The sequence below is a fragment of the Lepidochelys kempii genome, chromosome 1 (assembly GCF_965140265.1).
Source record: "Lepidochelys kempii isolate rLepKem1 chromosome 1, rLepKem1.hap2, whole genome shotgun sequence".
NCBI classification, from domain to species: Eukaryota; Metazoa; Chordata; order Testudines; family Cheloniidae; genus Lepidochelys; species Lepidochelys kempii.
The window spans coordinates 30,415,413-30,434,567 of NC_133256.1; the positions used below are offsets into that span (position 1 = coordinate 30,415,413).

The 19,155-nt window shown below is 39.7% G+C and overlaps 1 protein-coding gene across 3 annotated transcripts in view; it reads left to right on the forward strand.

Annotated features, from left to right (window-relative positions):
• The window catches only part of CNTN5 (contactin 5), a 975,836-nt gene that overhangs the window by 913,825 nt on the left and 42,856 nt on the right, over positions 1-19,155 (forward strand). For all 3 annotated transcript variants that reach the window (XM_073337877.1, XM_073337885.1, XM_073337894.1), the window contains 2 exons: positions 7,949-8,107; positions 8,544-8,693. In XM_073337877.1, coding sequence (XP_073193978.1) covers positions 7,949-8,107; positions 8,544-8,693 — 309 coding nt within the window. The remainder of the gene's footprint in view (positions 1-7,948; positions 8,108-8,543; positions 8,694-19,155) is intronic.

Sequence of the window (19,155 nt, forward strand, 5' to 3'; positions counted from 1 at the left end):
CTTCTGGAAATTCAGATTTTTGTTTTAGGAGCAACTTCAAAGAAAACCATCATGAATGAATGGGTCACTCCAGCACTATGGTTTCTGAGAATTCACAGCATTCATTTGGTCTTGTTATCTCCAGTGGTATATTGATGATTTCAACTCAGAGATTTAGGTAGCCTTTGATACTAAGAGTTTCGGGGAATAGTTTTAAATCAGTTGCTGAATTTTTGTTATCTCTTTGAATAATGCAGAGTGTTTATAATTTTTTGTTGTTCTTGTTACAGATGTGAATGGACCACATGCCTTTCCCAGAAAAGAAAAATCTGTGGCCACAGTCTCCTGGAGTTACTTAAATATACTGTGTACGCACTATGGGAAACTTGCTAGCATATATGTATCCATTACAAATACTTTTGACCAAACAATTATTAGTAATACAGGCATGACAGGAACCATACTTTGTAAGAAACAAAAAGTCAGCTTTCAGCACAGTGAGTAATGTGTTCTGTATGGCCATAAACAGAAAGCTGGTCAACACAGCTTGTATGCCTACCCTAAGTAAAATTATCAAAAGGCTATGTGGAAGCTGAAAGAGAGCTTTACAATGAGTATAGAGAAATACAATAGAGCAGGGGCGGGCAAACTTTTTGGCCTGAAGGCCACATCAGGTTTCAGAAATTGTATGGAGGGCTGGTTAGGGGAGGCTGTGCCTCCCCAAACAGCCAGGCATGGTACAGCCCCCGCCTCCTATCTGACCCCCCCCAGGTTCTCACCACAATGGCCCCCCCAGACTCCTGCCCCCTCCACCACCCCTCACTCCCTGTCCCCTGACCATCCCCGGAACCTCCACCCCTGACTGCCTCCTGCCACCCCATCCAACCCCCCTCCTTCCTGACTGCCCCTCAGGGACCCCTACCCCCATTCAACTCCCCTCATTCCCCACCCTCTGACCGCCCCAACCCCTATCCACACCCCCGCCCCCCAAACTCCTCTGCTCTCTTTCCAACCCCCATCCCCCGCTCCCTGCCCCCTTAGCACGCTGCCTGGAGCATCGGTGGCTGGCGGCGCGGCTGCACCAGTATGAGCAGCCGCACCGCCCGGGTGCAGCCAGCCATGCACCACGTAGCACAGAGCACCGGGTCAGGCCTGGCTCTTCAGCTGCGCTGCCCCAGGAGCTCACAGCCCCGCCGCCCAGAGCATTGGGCCTACGGTGCAGTGAGCTGAGGCTGCGGGGGAGGGGAGAACAGCAGGGGAGGAGCCAGGGACTAGCCTCCCCAGCCAGGAGCTCAGGGGCCGGATGTGGCCCGTGGGCTGTAGTTTGCCCACCTCTGCAATAGAGTAAAAGGATGAAATACAATAAAGGATGAAAGTCTTTGTGACTACAAAATGTGGCTTTAGAAGTACACGTTAAAGTTAAAGTACACATTAAAGTACCAATATAAGCAAGAAATCCACTTCCATAATATGTTGGTGTAGAAGTAATATTGTATGTGTTGTCTCTGAACCTTGCTGACCTAGAGAGTATATAATGTAAGAGCTGTTAGTCAACTTGACTATATTGCCAGTAAAACTTACAGACAAGTGTTTGGGTTTAAAGGCCATTACCCACAGCTATTGAATGTAACAGAAATTTTAGTTTAGTAAGTTCACATTGAAACTATAGTAAAGGCTATTAAGACACCTATAAACCCAAACCACAGGCCCAAATAATTGGATTTTCGATCCACCTTGCCACAAACTCAAAAAACATAACTTCTCCCAGGGTGCTTGATCTTGCCTGTTAAGAGACTACCATGTACCTCTACTAGACCAGAAGGCTTGTCCACATGCTTTTGTTTCCAACTCCTTTAAACCCACCTGCTTCCAGCACATATCTACATTTCAGGAACGGGGGCCAAGACAACCCAGCATCTAGCACAAAGGATTCCTTCCCAGTAAGTTGTGGAAAATGAAAAAAGAAACAGTTAATTTTATTTTAAAAAATGTTGCCTATAGGCCACACCCCCAGCATAGCATTTCAGAAGTCTAGAGCATGCTATAGGCACATTAAAATGTATTAGGTCCTTAATCATACGTTTCCTTGATTTTAAGGTCTTGGATCTTGCAAATGATGTGGTAATTACAAGATGAGTCAAAATCTGTTTTAGAAGGAGACTCTGGTTACAACTTTAACCATAGAGAGACTACTGTGTCTCCTTAATAAATGGCTCACACTTGTACAACCAAGACAAAAAATTGGGACATCTAGCTCTAAAAACACAAGCCTATTCCATATGCAGTAAAGGAGGGAAGGTCCTTGTTAGCTATCAGCTAAACAAACATCCTTATGTTTTGTCTAAGCTGCCACTTTACAGTAGAGGGCATGCTTCTTGAAAAATATATGACGAAGTTCACCCATGCAAAAGGAGCAGAACAAGGTATATGCACTGATTAACACCTGCTCTAAGGGTTTAATTTGGAAGCTAGTGACTTTGTTCTAATCCTCAGCATTCAGGTGAATTGCATCCATAGTGCCCAATCCAGCGCACACTGAACTCAGTGACACAAAAAGCCTCCCATTGACTAAAATAAGAGAAAGATCCAGAAATATATACAGCAAAAATAATTAACTTTGCTTTATTACCATGGGTTTTCTTCAAATATAGCTGATCCATGACTTAATAAGGAGCTTTTACTTTATGGAAGGTTTGAAGGAGTAGTGACAAGCCATTTCTGAGCTGGAGGGAGAGGGAAAAACTAGACAAACATTAAAATTACAAAGCAGGCTAATTGTAAACAACAGTTTTGTGGCTTTTTGTCTCCAAATTTCTACTTCGTCTTCAGAATCAATCTGGAAATTTTCAAGCCAAACCAATTTTCCAAACCAAAATAATAAAACAGCATTTTGTGTGGCAACTTCAACTCAGAGGAGGTTACCACCTTTGCCTAATAAATGAGGGTCTTCAGTTCCAAAGCTTAGGCAACTGCATACTAGCTCAACATCTCTTGATCTTGAAATAGCACTGTGTGGGGAGAGAAAGTTGGAAATAATTGCTGCTGACGAGACAGAAGCACATGTAAACTCACTAGCAACCCTTTTTACCTCCCAGGCTTAAACTGCAGGTCCACCAGGGGCATTGGCAGGTTTGAAACAGCCCAATTCCCAAATACCCCACTGCAACAAGACTTGGTCATTGTTCAGCTGGATTTACTGTACACTTGGCTCTTCTCTTCCTGATTTTGCCTTTCCCCTTAGTCTAAACAAAATGCAGGAGCTAAATTCCTCTTCCTGTTAGGATCCTCTGAAGCATATCACCACTCTTTTGGAATCCCATCATTAGCTATCTGTCTCCTGTCAAGCTCCTTATTCTCACCTTCAAAACTCAACAGATTCTGATCTCACCTACATCTCTATTCTCATTACCCTCCATCCTCTTCTTGGTCCTGTTGGTGCTCCTGTTACTTTTTACTTACTGGTACCTTCTTTCATGCTGTCTCCCTTTACTAGTCTTGCTCTTCTAAGTCAGCTTCTTGTCCTTTCTCTTTAACCCCTAAAGATCTGTTCCTTCAAATCCCTCCTGGAAGTCCACTTCTTCCTCAGAATATTTCCAACCATGTTCTCCACACTTTTCCCTTACCGAACCATTGTCCTGTGTCTTGTTTCTATTTGTTTTGTCCAGCCTTTGCTGCAAGGTCATCAGGAAAAGGGCCATGTAAATGAATGGTGCTATTTTAGTACATTTTATTAACAATAAGAGCAATAGAATGAGATAGTGGTAGAAGTTATGAGTAGCCTCGATTTACCCATGCAGGAGATAAGAATTATGCAGATCAGCCTTTAGTAAAGTACAGGCTATGAGAAATTAATGTGCTGCTTCCTTTCACTACGTAGCAGAAAAGCAGGTTTTGTCTAGGGATTCAACAGAAAGGGCAATGCTTAACAGAATTACTAAGACACTGTAATTGGTAATGGCATTTCAAGAAATCCCATATTAACATCAGACAGCAGTAGGAACTCTAAAGAACCTCACTAGATGATGGATAGAACAATTTCTGAAGTTAAAAAAAAACCCCTCATAACAGGTTTTCCAAAATACAATCTCTTTTGCCGTAAAATAAAAGAAAGTTCTTTAACTAAACTGAGGAGTTGCTTTCCCAGAAGATAATCCACCAATATCCTTTATGCTGGGTTTCTATTGATTCTGTAAGTGCATAACTGGATGTTCCACACCAAGCAGGCTTCCCTACAAAGCTGCAACTATATTGCATTTATATCTAGTCACTTTCTGAGCAGAGTTTAGAGAGGAGCATATGACTTGCTTTTTTCCCCTAAATTGACTATTTTAAATTTTTTTTAAAAAGTTTCAGAAATCCTGAACAATAATATAGCCCTTGGGTGAAAAGTATCTTTAACCTAAGCATCTGGCTGACACTATAAATGGTTACAGCTGAGCATAAAATTTAATGGCATTTCCACAAAATGAGTAACATCTGCATGGCACTCAGGTCTTGGGCTAACTGTCATCCATTTGTCATCACCAAAACTTTTGTCCCTTATTAATGTCCTTTCAAAAGTGCCTGATGTTGGAAATGGAAATGCTTTTTAACAGTCCTCCTGGAGACAGTGTGAGACTACACACCCCAGAAAGTTTAAGGAGCCATTGTCATGACTATGAATGATTTAGAAGGTATTGAAACCATAAGAGAACTTGGGCAACAAAATGTATTGAGAATTTAACATGTGACATTGACATAACTAATTTCTACCAATTTCATGTAATGAAAAGCATGTTATTATTATTATTTATTATTATTATTATTATTATAATACAGTGGTTGGAAACTCACTCTCTCCATAAACATATGAAGTCTTTAGAGAAAATGATATCACAAAGGACCTGTAATGTTGCTTAAGATTAGGGATTAGGCACTATAATACTGTGTCCAGAGCTCCAGCTTCTGGAGTCACGTGATTACATTAAAATTGGAGCGTTTATTAAAAATAAAAAGTTTCTAGTCAGTATGATTGCAAGGTAAACTCGAAAATCATGTCTGCCTGAGTCTTCAAATAGATTAAAGCAATTGCTGGGGAAGGGGATGGACTCACCCCCATTCATCTCAATGGGTGTTAATTCCAAGATCAACACCAACCCAGCAGGGGACTCTGTGTATAGCAGGAGAAGAGTGCAGTGGGTCCTGCCCACTTAAGCAGATACATGCCCAGCTGCTGGGGTAAGTACTTAGGCACACTCTTGCTGCCATCTTGTCTCCCTAGAAGGAGACCAGAGCCCACCCCTACCACTGCCCCATGAGACCTTGTATTATGGTGTGTCTAGGGCCCCACAATTGCCTTAGTCCAGCCCTGTTTATGGTTAGAGAGAGAACGAGTTTTTGAGCAGCAAAATGTTCAAAGGGAAAATGCTATGTGAAGCACTGAGTCCAAAGGCTGGGCTTGGCAGTGAGTATAAGGGCAGGGGAGGGAATCCGAGGATGTGGAGTATCTGGTGTGGAGTGACTATGCCTTAGTCTGCCTATATGTTTAATGGATATAATTACAGCTTCGCAGTGAAGTGGTGGGACTGAACTATGGCAAAGTCCTGACTGTAATTATTTTGTCATAATTCATACAAGTATTATTTTGTTGAAGGGAATATCAGAGGGACTGTAAAGTCCAGTGATACTAGCTGGTTTGTGGTTGTAATATACCACACCTGGTGAGGCGAGATGCACAGCTACAACATTTTCCAGACCTTTTAAAGTCCTTTTAACGTTCCTCTTCTGCTCTTGCTTTCATCATTCTGGGTGTAACTTGAAGTTTCTCCATGTGCTACTGAAGGACTCCAGTCACCTATTGTGTTGGCTCTGAATTCTCTGAAGTGTCCAGTTAACTCATTTATTTTTCCTTTGCAATAAGATATTGCGCAATATCTACATATATATTTTTACACATTAGGATTCAAGGCAAAATTATATACCTTACAATGTCAAATGCCCAGATAATTTAATACGTGATACTACGGGATTACCATAGCTTGTTTTCTAAAGTTTCATTTAAATGATACAGTTTCCATGTATTTCATTATCACAAATATTTTGTAATATAACTTATTTCAGAGAGAAATATTTCAGAGGGAAGAGAAGACTATGCAGTTTATTACTATTTGCACTGAAATTCAAAACAACCTAGAGTTCATCAGTTTAACCCCCAAATCCACTTGGTACCAGGTATTCCCTGACTTTCCCATTAACTTTGATCAGAGTTGCTAGCATCAGTTCAAGCATGGGTTCATTATTGCCATCTGAAGGGCCAAAAGAAGCCAATATATGCTTATGATTACATACATACTGATAGAAAATCTTGGCACAAGACTGGCTATAACATAGGTTACTTCTTTTTACATTCAATGAAATTAAAAGGTGGGAAATTCAAAACCAGTAGAAGGAAATGCCTTTGCACACAACATGTAATTAAACTGTGGGATGTATTGCCACAGAAAGTTGTTGAAACCAAGAATTTGAGATTCAGAATGATATTTATGTGGATATCAAGAATATTCAGATGTGTCATAATTATGAGAACATTTTCTGAAGGAATCTTAAATCTTGTGCTTCAGGGTTTAAGCCAATCTCTAAGAGGCCAGGATAAGATTTATTTTGGGGTCAGATTATTCCACGTTTGCGTACTCATAGAGTAATAGAGTTTAAGGCAAAAAGGACCACCAGATCACCTAGTCTGACTTGTATATTGCAGACCACCGACACCACCCAGAACCTGCATAATAAACCTAACCTTACTGTGGGGTTCATGCCCCTTCCTGCTTCTCACCACTGCTGGAGAGTGGATACTGATCCTTTATGGTAGTTAATATGTTCTCAGAGTCCAGTAACACTGAGGTCTGTTAGCAACTGGAGAAGACGTGGAGTGTTCATATCTATGTTTTTGGTTCTGACTCATCTCTGTTAGCAATCTTAATTAATCAAATAACATATGCAGATAAAAAATAATTAATTATGATTGTCTGCAGCTGAGTACAGTAAAATAATATTTTTCACTTCTCAAGAGATGAAAAGCAATTTTGTTGTTTGGGATTTTTTTTTCCTGGACCTTGTAACAAACAATATCCTTTGGAATATTAACTTAAATGAAAAACAAAATCATTCAAGCAAGCTATTAGATGATACAGGGAATGTTTGAATATGTGAGACAGTATATATATTGAATTCTTGATTTGGTGATTATCAAAATTTAGTGGTTTTCAAGACACCTATTGATCTTAGTTTTACTTTGAACATGGTTCATTTGTCATATCAACAAACTGTGGTGTTTGCCTCTACAAATATCCAAAATTTGCTTTATATTTATTAATTTCATATAATTATCATTTATTACTTTTACAGCACATGACATGTTGTGGGTTTTTAAGGCATCATCGCTACCTTGAAGAGTTTACAGTCTGAGACCTCCTCCGGCAATAGGGTCTGTGTATTGACTTAAATAGGACCCCTAATGCTCCTAAGGGTTTGTCCACATAGATCCAACTGAGTTCTGATGAAGCAGAGCAAGGAATACTGCAAGTAGATGGTGTAAGGTTATTATAAGGGAGGAAAAGAACATATGGCTGTTTAGTTTAACCTTAGATGCTTCTTAAAGGTTGCTATTTTACTTTTATTTTTCTTCGGTTTTAAAAAATTAAAGAATAAAGTAATTGATGATTTTTTTAAAATTCCTGTTTCTGCTTCTAATTCCACAGCTGTCACTCTGACATGTTAATTGCTTCTCCCTCATGAAGTATTAAAAAAATAGAAATAATCATAATTTGTCATCAGAAATCATAGAAATCAACCTCAGTGATATGCATCTTAACTACGTATTTCATGAATACTGAACTACATCATGTCGTTATGGAAACATGTGTATCCTGTGTTAGTGCTGCTGAATTGGCATGACAGTGCGGTTCTTCTTATTCTTTCACCTTATTTCTAGGTCCTCCTGGTCCCCCAGGAATAGTGATAGTTGAGGAAATTACAGAAACCACGGCGACGCTTTCCTGGAGTCCTGGGGCAGACAACCACAGCCCTATCTCCACATACAACTTACAAGCACGTAGCCCATTTTCACTTGGCTGGCAGACTGTAAAAACAGGTGAGAGAAATATTTTTAACATAATATGAGTAGGCTGAGTTCAAAACTCCTGGCTCAAGAGAATAGGAACCACCTACACCAGTTGCAGAGGATGATGAAGAAAATAAAAGATTAATAAGATTATAAAAGAAGATAAAAAAGTAAAAGGTCCAAATTTAAAAATTGCATTTGGATGTCACTTGACAACATGCCTGCAGTGTGGCTGTCCCTGCTGTAGCTGTGGATAAAGAGAGGATTTCTGTCTTCAAATAGTTAATCAGCCATCTTTCAGAAGCATTAAATAAACATACATACACACACACACACTGATGAGTTTGATTTCCATTACCTCCAGTGATACTTTAATATTGTAAAATTCAGTTCCACATACCACTGGCATATTACACATGAGTTTCAGGTGAGTTAATGATTTACACATTGTCTTTGCTTTCTACAGTTCCAGAGAACATAAGTGGTGACATGGAATCTGCTGTGGCAGTAGAACTGAACCCATGGGTGGAATATGAATTCAGAGTTGTAGCAATCAACAAAATCGGGACTGGGGATCCAAGTGCACCATCTCGAGTGATCAGAACCAGTGAAGCAGGTAAGAACTTTGAAAGACACAAGTTTATTCTGTAGGAACCATCAGGAATAAAGAATTTTTTAAAAACTAATATCTTTCAAAAGCTTCTTGCAGACATCACTGTTGGCAATCACTACTAATCTAGTGTGATGTTTTTTTTCCCAATGGGAGAGCTTGTTCATTCAAAATAAAATTATTCTTTAGTTTGGGAAAACTTCACATAAGATGCCCAGCCCTCTCTTACCTTCAAGTGTTAGGCCATTACACTGTGTATTCTGCTTTCTACAGCTCACTGTCCTCTAACCTGCAGCTCCAGACCCTTCTTGATCCATGATCTCCCCGGAGACTTTGCTGGTTTATGAACAGAATCACACATCATTCTCCTGCAGACTCATACATGACCATTATTCTTTCCTCCTCCCAGGACTTTCTGTTACCTAGTCCCTCTCTGTCCCCTTTTCTTCATTATAAATCCTTCACAAGTTCCATTGTTGTGAAAGTCAAATGAAATCCTACTAGTCCTCTACTCTGTCTGCTGGATCCACTGCTGCTGTATTCCAATCCAGTGCATTCTGGATATTTCCTTGTATACCACAGTGAATTGTGTGTGTGCCTCCGGGGAAGACCCAGAACATTCCTTGTTGTGGCATGCAGTGTCAATAAACCAATTAAGAGCTTTGGACAAAGTTGAAGTAAATGGTGAATTTGTCATTTAGTGCACCTGTTAAAGACAGCACGGTGAACCAGAAATCAGTTGCTACTGCTTCACTTTTGAGAATCTTCTCTTTAGCAAAGAACACTATCCATATAATCAGTACATTATTCAGACCTCTTGGAAATGCAAATGTCCAAAACTTTGGGAGCTTAAGCACAATTTATAGAAAGACTAGGAGGATGGAGAAACAAGTTGTATGTGGCAGAAAGGGAACATGAGGGAATCTTATTTTGAACTATTTAGATGAAGGGACAAATCCAAGGAGAGGATACGTATTTAGGGAAAAGGGTGGGAGACAGAGATGTGGTTGGGTGTAAACATCCAAGCGGATCTCAACTTCTGAACACTTGAGGCTTTTCCCTGTTACTATTTAACATCACGTCTGGTTGTTTTGTTTTCCATTAAGTGACTTGTAAGTAGGCTGTTAATCACATAGAGTAGTTATGTGTTCAAGCTTAAATGAAACCAGCCATGCTTTTGTAACCCGTGCCTGCTGGGTGTGGTGCTCTGTCCCCATTGAGTGGCACCTAGATCCTGAAGAGATTGATGAGTCTTCTACAGCCTTGGCTAAGAGCTATGGGGCTTTTAGCTCATGTAATAGAGGATCGTGCAGTAAGCTTCAGAAGTCTGTTGTTTTATAACTGGCATCTGCTGGCCTTACAGTTTTACCATTTGTATAAATGAATAATTAGATGAATAGGTTAGTCACGTCTCATTCTGTTTTCTATCTTTTCATGAGGGGAGATTGTAAGTATTGCAAGTGGTAATGCCATAGTCTATCTGCATTCATAGCTTTGGAATAAAAAGGGTCGGCCTTTGAGCTTTGTTAATTATGTGCATTAGAGCCATAGTTCACTGGTCATAGTTCACTGGTGGTGGGTAACCTGCGGCCCGTGGGCCAAACGCTGCCTGTCAGGGTAATCCGCTGGTGGGCTGCGAGACAGTTTGTCTACACTGACCATCTGCAGACACGACCACCCACAGCTCCCATTGGCCAGGAGCAATGAATGGTGGCCACTGGGAGCTGCCGGTGGCCATGCCTGCGGATGGTCAGTGTAAACAAACTGTCTCGTGGCCCGGCAGCAGGTTACCCTGACGGGCCGCATGTGGCCCGCGGGCTGCAGGTTGCCCACCACTGATCTAGTCTGACCTCCTGCACATTGCAGGCCGCAGAACCTCACCCACCCACTCTTGCAATAGAAACCACACATAAACAGTCATTCTTAAAACAGTCAGGATAGATGCAGTTAGTCTGATTGTTATATATACATATTATCTGTAGTCATAATAAAGAACTTTTTTTTTCTGTTTTAAATAGCCACTTTGTTGTTGTTTTAAAAATAGGTTTCACTATACAGTCATAGAACTGCATGCAGGTCGATGGATTTTCATTCCTTCCTGCCAAAGGATACATTTTATCAGACTTCTGTGTCTTGTTCACTCTGTGTTAGTCACACACTACCTCTTTCTCTCTCTCTCTCTCTCCTTTTGTTTTTAAGCAGGAGCTCCATATGCTTCATACTTTGCTCCATTACAGTCCGAAGGAAGAAAAGAAAAACAATATGAAAAATACATGACCTACTCTCATTTAAAATAGTGTTTGGAAAAGCTTTTACCATCAGCCTTATGCTTTCCCTGGTTTTGTACCATATGTAGGGCTGGTATTACTCATTCTGTTGAACCCAAATGTTCTAACTACTTCTCTGGCTAGGCAGGTCATACAAATCAGAGAGGACGCAGACATTCCAAGAGAAGCTTATCTCAGATGATAGGCTGCATCCAAAAGCTTATATTCTCTCAGATTTATGAATGCATATCCTGTGTTTTAATGGACCAGATGTATTTTAGGCCATGAATGAGTATTTTTCTCACCATCTGGGTTTTGAAAATTTAATGCTGTAGTTTGCAGTCATGTTATGTGTGGGGGTTGTTTTATTTCATTTCTTTTCAGTTGTTTGCCAAACAAAAGTTGCATTTTCTAATTCATTTCCCCATGACCCAGATGTCCTCCCCATCTCCACCGTTCTTTCCTTTTTCTTTGGACAATTGTTGGGTTTTAGCTGTGAGATTTCAATCAATAATACATAACAATCAGTAGAGGAAGTATATTGGGACTGGATGACATATGTGTTATGCCCCTATCTAGTTGCTGGTACACATAAATGATGACAGTCTATTATTGTTTTTTTTAACTCAAGTGGTAGAGATGTGTGTTTAGATGCTGAAGTGCCCAGGATCAAACCTGCAGGAAAATACACTTGTATTTGCTATTAAATGAAAACTTTGTGACTAATGAACTAAAATAGGGTCATTATACATGATTTTTTTAACACCTTCCCATCCCAAGTTTGATGTTCTCTTTCTTTCCCTATAACATTTGTAACTACAGAATTGTTCTCGTTTTAAGTGTGTGTTTTGGAGTATGGCATGTTAAATCCCATACAAATGTCAATAAATCAATGTATGGCTTTGGAACAAGCTTAAGTAAATGGTGAATTTGTCATTCAATATATGTGTTAAAGACAGCATGATGAACCAGAAATCAGTTGTCCCTGCCTCTGTTTCAGAATCTTCTCATTAGTGAAAACGCTATCCAGTTGTTTGTCTGTTTGTTGGGGTTTTTTTTAAAAAAAGAGAAGAAAAGGAAGATTATTTTTAATTGCAACAAGGGATGGCTTTCCAATTTGTTAAAATATAGAAAGAGAGTTTTAAAATGTTTACTCCTAATGATAACTTAATGAACTACAAATTATTTGAGCATAAGCTTTCGTGAGCTACAAATGCATCCAATAAAGTGAGCTGTAGCTCACGAAAGCTTATGCTCAAATAATTTGTTAGTCCCTAAGGTGCCACAAGTACTCCTTTTCTTTTTGCGAATACAGACTAACACAACTGCTACTCTGAAACCTGTCTTAATGAACTATGTTTATGGAAAACTGACACAGATATCAGTAGTAGCAAACTTACACATTATTCATAGTTGTATAGGGCCTCAGGTATCTCCAGTGCTTCACAGAAAAATATGGGTTTCTGCTTTTGCAAAGCTTACACTCAAAAGCCACAGTCTTGAAACTGGATTCTACATGAAGTCAGAGGTCCATGCCAGTAGATTCAGTTGCAGGACTGGAGCTTAAATGATGGATTTGGAGGACAAGCATAATTATCTCATATACCAGGAAGATATGGGGTGAGGAAAGATTCAGTTTATGGATATGTGATTACAGAGTTATGATGTGCAGGCATAAAGAAGACTTGATTCTTGTTTGTTTAGACAGACTGTGTAAACTAGTTTCAGAGTAACAGCCGTGTTAGTCTGTATTCGCAAAAAGAAAAGGAGGACTTTTGGCACCTTAGAGACTAACCAATTTATTTGAGCATAAGTTTTCATGAGCTACAGCTCACTTCATCGGATGCATACAGCAACCACATATCACAAAACAGAACCACTAACCCAGGAACCTATCCTTGCAACAAAGCCCGTTCTGTTGTGTGGTATGTGGTTGCTGTATGCATCCGATGAAGTGAGCTGTAGCTCACGAAAGCTTATGCTCAAATAAATTGGTTAGTCTCTAAGGTGCCACAAGTACTCCTTTTCTTTTTGTGTAAACCAGTGGTGGGCAACTTGCAGCCCGCAGGCCGCATGCAGCCCATCAGAGTAATCTGATTGTGGGCTGCAAAACATTTTGTTGACCGTCCTCAGGCATGGCCTTCCGCAGCTCCCAGAAGCCGTGGTTCACTGTTCCCGGCCAATGGCAACTGCAGAAAGTGGCAGGCCACAGGATATAATCAATGAGTCTTTAATTGAAAACTGCACTTTAACATTTTGAACAGAAAACTTCTAAATTCCTTCATTATTACTCATTTTTCTTTAATTTTCTTCCGCCCTACTTTGTTTTAACATTCATTCTGTTTAATCAAAGAGGACTTTCCATCTTATTATTTTCAACACACCATTTTCTATTTTTATACATTTTCATATTATGTTTTTATTGATTTTAGTCAACACATATCTTTTCAATAATGCATAGTAAATTGAAGTGTTCTCTCAATACAACTGGGAAAATCTAAATGAAAAAAAAATAGCCCCTGCAGCTCTCCAAAGTATGTTTGGTAGTGCCTTCTAAATGTCCTTCAGCCTCAGATACAAGGGTCCTATTTATCGTGACAGGAGGCAGAATGATGGGAATGCCAGTTCACGATACAAACAGCCACCTGGTTAAATTGCTGGGATGGTTTCTGGTATAGGAAATGATGGACAGTGTTCTGTGGCTTGGACTGTGACCGTACAGGACCTGTGTTCCTTCTCCTTGTCTGTTCTGACATACAGACTGACCAATCACTATAAAGTATTTTCGTAACCTTTTTGGGCTCCTTTGTCCACATCTCCCATTTGATTTCTAGCTCATAATAATACACAGGAGGCAACCTCTCTGATTGTGTCCCATTTTGTCTCTCCTCTGGAGTGGAGTTTTGGTTTTTGTCATCAAGAAACATGGAACAAATGGAGAAGGAAACATCAAAGAGACGTGGCAAAAAGAAAACATCTTTGCTGTACCTCTTGCCCTAGCATTTTTCCATGGGAGCCCTAGTGTTTTCCTCCCTTTTTTTTCCACAGCCTTGGTATTTTTTTCAGCACATTGGGAAGCTATTTTCTTCTATCCTTGGTCTATTTCCAGTCTCCAGAGCTATTATCTTGAGTTTCTCAGGCTCCCTCACTTCCCAGACGAGTAGTCAACACACGCACACGCCCCTACCTTTCCTAGGCCTGTAGAGCTCATTCCCTGCAAATACTCTGACACCCAAAAAGCATAGCATTTTCTAGGATTTTCTCCAGGTGCTTCTTGGCTCCCAAAAGAGGAGAAATCAGCCATTTATTTGAGCTGAAGTGAATGAACCAGTTCACCAAAACTCATAACTTCAAAATGGAATCCACAGATTCACTCTGCTAGCTGTGGACTAGTGAGATTGCTCTGCCCCTTAGTTTCTGGTCCTCTCTCTCCAATGCAAAGGACATCTTTTTACAGCCAGATTCCATGGGCCCAGTTTTACTGCAGGACACTTTAGCAACTGGTGACTGCAGAAGGTCTCGTGTTCTACTGGGGAAGATATGAATCCTTCAAGAAAATGTGTGTGGAAAGAAATTTAATTCTTCTCAAAGAGATATGGCTCCAGATACGGCTCCAGTCTGTAAGGACATTTGATGCACTCCACATTTATGGCAGGCAGGTGGCCTCTGGGCTTATGAGAGCTCTGGGATAACACACATCTCGGTTGAGCAATGTGATTCTGCCTCACCTCCAACACAGAGCTGTCACCCACAAGACATGATCATGCCCATGCAGATAATCCACAACAACAGTGAATATATAATTCATCTACCATTTTTTAAATAATTAAATGGAAATTGACAGGTGTAATTTAGTAGCTTATGCAAGCTTGACTTGAGAATAGAGTCTCTTTCTCTCATTGCCCCCCATTTTTTAACCCTTCTTCCGCAAATCAGTAACAGGACTTTATACTAGTACAGTAATTAAATACCCCTGGCAGCAAGAGTTGGAATGGTATCAGGTAATCGACAGAATAATAAACAGGGTTTCCACTTGCCTTAATTTTCTAATTAAACCCTAATCTTGTTACTTAGTTCATATTTAGTTAACATGATTGCTCTTCATAGCTCCTTTCACTGGAATGGATAATACTGTGATTTTCTGGCACATCTAACTCACAGCCAGTTCCAGTAATTCTGTTAAATCTAGCCTTCATACATATTTTATAGGTCCACAAGGTGAAAAGAGCCAATAACATCAATTTAAACATGCCAGATATTCCACGAAAGCAACCGGGCATTTGGAGCCTGGGGGCAGAGCGTCAATTACATTATCTATTCATGGTGAAACATGGGTAGGAGAGAAATTGAGTAGACTTAGAATTTAACCTGCTAATTGTGCATGCAAACTTGATTTTCTGAGCTAATAGGCTGATGACATTTAGTTGTAGAAAATTGTCTATAGGATTAAAAATATAAATAAATCAACTTTCTTCTGAGTTAGGCCTTCCTTGCGTTACACTAAAGAATCAATATGCCAGAGTGAAAAATTGGCTTCTTTGGTCTGGTTTGGGGGGGGGGGTTGTTTTGTTTTGTTTTTGTTTGAGCTGGAGAAAAGAGGTTTCAGCATTTCTATTAATTACTGTTAATTTTATTCTACAATCAAATCCACTGCTGTATTGAGATTTGACAATGTTTAAATGGACAACTAAGGCCTTTGAGGGCAAGGTGGCTCCTGAAGGAGCCCCAAAAGCAAAAATAGAAAGAAGATAGTGGACAGGTTGCCCCTCTTGGGTGCCCCTTGATGTAGTGGGGTCCCACTGAGCCCGCCCATTCTACCAGCGTGGGATCCTTCACCCAGTCCTGCTGTGCCAAGCCCTCAAGCCTCCTCTAGCACACACACAGTCAGGGCCACACCCAGCTGCAAAAGGACACTGACACTGAGATCAGCTCTGTGTGCTCAGGGATTGCCCAGCACCCAAGTGAACCCCTTCCCCCCCACCCCCCGCACCAGAGTGTAAACCCACAATTGTATTGTTTTCCTATGCAAAGAAATCTCTACAGCCTAAGATCATGAAAATCGCCCCCTCCGTCAATGTGGAGGAAGATATGCACAGCTTTTCACCCCCCAGTTATGAATTGCACAAACTGGTTTATAGAAAACAAAAACAAGTTTATTAACTACAAAGAATAAATTTTAAGTGCCAAAACAGATTAAAGCAGATTACTTTAGTAAATAAACAAAAACCACAAACTGAGCTTAACACACTAGATAGATAGAATATAAATTAGTAGATTCTCACCCTGAGTGATAAACAGGCTGGCAGATTCTTAAAGCACAAGTCACCTTGGCTTTCCCAGGTTTTCATATACAGGTTAAAGATTCTTGTAGGCTGGGACCATCACTTCCCACAGTTCAGTCCTTGCCCCTCAGCTTTTCCAGGTGTGTTGTTTTGGGGAGAGTGAGGTCCCCTCATAATGTCATTGTCCCACTTTTATATCTTCCCACTTGCCGGAAAGCTCTTTTGCTGTGAACTGTGTCAGACATTTTCAATTGTGTAGTACTATCTCTGTTCACTATTGTTCACAGTTCCTGGGGTAATCCTTGTGCTTGTGTGCATTTCCTCAATCAGCCATTAACATTGTTTGGCCTTTTTACTGTTGTACCTGAAAGGCTGCTCGTGGGTGTTTTCAACCTCACAACATGTTTCAGTAACACATACATCGACAAACTTCCTAACTTCACATATGATGGTAGCACATACAATCCAATGAGATATTAATGTCCAGCAGACCAAGACTTTTTGAATGATACCTCACATGACATACTTTGTACAAAACATATCCTAATTACATGACAGTGGTGAATACTGGGGTGGCAGGGTATCACAGATAGCAACCACTGATTGCATGGGTATGTTTTAAAACAATCCACTAACTGGTATGTAAAATTGCAGGAGCTAAATCCAAGTACAGTATTGTGTGTTACCAGCAAACAAACTGGAAAATTCAAGATATTGTCTTTTGATATTTTCCTGACATCTGTATCACAGCACTTAAGTTCCCAGTTCCTTTTGTTGTAGTTTTTGAGGGACTCAGCCACTATGGTGCAGTCATGCATCAGATATTACAAGTGAATGGCAATTACGCTTATTTAGTACTAAAATTCAAATGTCCTACACACCAAAGAAAACTTAACACTAAGTGTATGCTGTTGTTTCCTCCCCTCCCCCCATTGTTTTCCAGTCAGTTTAATATGGTGCATTACTTCTTCAGAAAAGCTGACGCATTTTCACATCTCGTTCCAGTACAGATGAGGAGGAAATGTTTTCCTGGGAGAATGACAATGTGAGGGCTGGCCTTTCATGCTAAAAAAGATTTTTTTATTTAACATTTGTCAGCTTTCCAGATGTGTACTGCAGAATATATGTAAGGAAAACAAGGACAAAAAAACTGCTGAGTTTGTTGTTACTTTGGTCCTTGGATTAGGAAGTTTTGTCAAGCTGTTGACAAATCTTATTTTTTAACTGAGATCAAAAACCAAGAAAAGATTTTTTTTAAGTACAAGTCTTAAAAGATATAAAAAAACGGTAAAAGAAACAAACAAACAGAAGCTGTAGAAGTTCCTTGAACAAACGTTTTCATAAGGACTAAAAACAAATTTAATAATTTATCTTCCCTTAGGAATGAAGCAGTGTCAAAATCTTCTCTTTTTTTAGATGGGGTGCTTCAACCTTTATATAAATAATATTTTTGCAAAAAAATATCTTCATGAAGATAGCAACTAAGGAGAGGAAGCATGGGTTTGTGAGTAAGGCAGTGAGCTGGCAGGGTTCAGTCCCTGGATCTGCCAGAAATTCTCTGTGTGATCTTGGTCATGTAAACAGTTCACCATGTGAAAAATAAGAGCATAACAATACTTATTTCTATTTTGTCTATTTAGATTGTAATGTCTTCAGGGCAAGGATCACTTCTCCGTGTTTGTACAGTGCCCCATACAGTGGGTTTTGATGTTGGGTATGGCATTTAGATGCTACTGTAATACAAATAAATAATCATAAATTGCTCATGGTACCCTGTTAAAACATGTATTGGTCATTACTCTCCTTGAACATCATAACTTGAATAATTGAAAGAAGGTTGTTTAATATTTCCTTAAATACATAAAAGGGAAACACATACACTGATTGTATTATTATTTATTAACTTAATACCACATTATTCGTGAGGATGGCATTTGTGGATGTGACCACACTAATGTGTTGGGGATGCTTCAGTTTTTAGGTGCTCAACTGGAGACACATTGACCGACATTTCAGAAGAGCTGAGCTACCACAACTGCCATAAAAATCAGTGGAGCTATGAAATGTCTGAAAGACAGGCATAGGACGTTTCAATTATGCACCCCAAAACATGGTGCCCAATGTTTGACAAAGAGGAAGGAAGATAGACCCCAACCACAAAGAGCTTACAGTCTGCTGACTTTAATAATACTGTGCTATCTCCATAAACATTCAGATGACTTTAATTTTAAATATGTAGGTGAGATTTTTAAAGGTGCTGTGCAGCACCACTCTTCCCATTGACATCAATGGAAATTTTACCTTTTGCTTTATTGGAAGCAGACTTAGGCCAATGATGTGCACTGCTGACATTATTTTAATTGCTAAAACCTACTGTATAATAACCAGTTTCTGGGAGCTAGAATTAGTCTGTTGTTGTCAGCATCTATTTCAGCTCATTATGGCAGTGCAGTGAAGGCATGTACTCTAATCACTTTACTGCGCAACATTCAAGATATGTTTATTATTATAATTGGTCTCTTTTGATACTAATTCCACCACATCCTACAGCCATTCAACATAAAAATCCTCATTAAAGTTCATACTATGTATGTGTGTGTTTGTGTGTGTGTTTTCCTAAAGGTAAGTCCAATACTGTTAATAAAAGTACAATTAGCTTGTGTGGACAAGTTATTCATTATTCTTGGACAACTTGCCACTTGTTTGTACTTCATTAGGTTTTGTGCATCTCCTTTTTCCTGTCATGTAGATGTAGCCCTTTCTTCCCTCATATTTTAAGAGCACTGTCAGATCCTTCAGAAAGCTGTTCGAGACTAAATTTCCTGTGTTGGCTTTTCAAGAACATTAGATTTTTTTTTTTTCCTTTTTAGGCTACTGTGAGAGGCAAAGGCTTTTTTGTGTTTGTATGTTTTTATCATG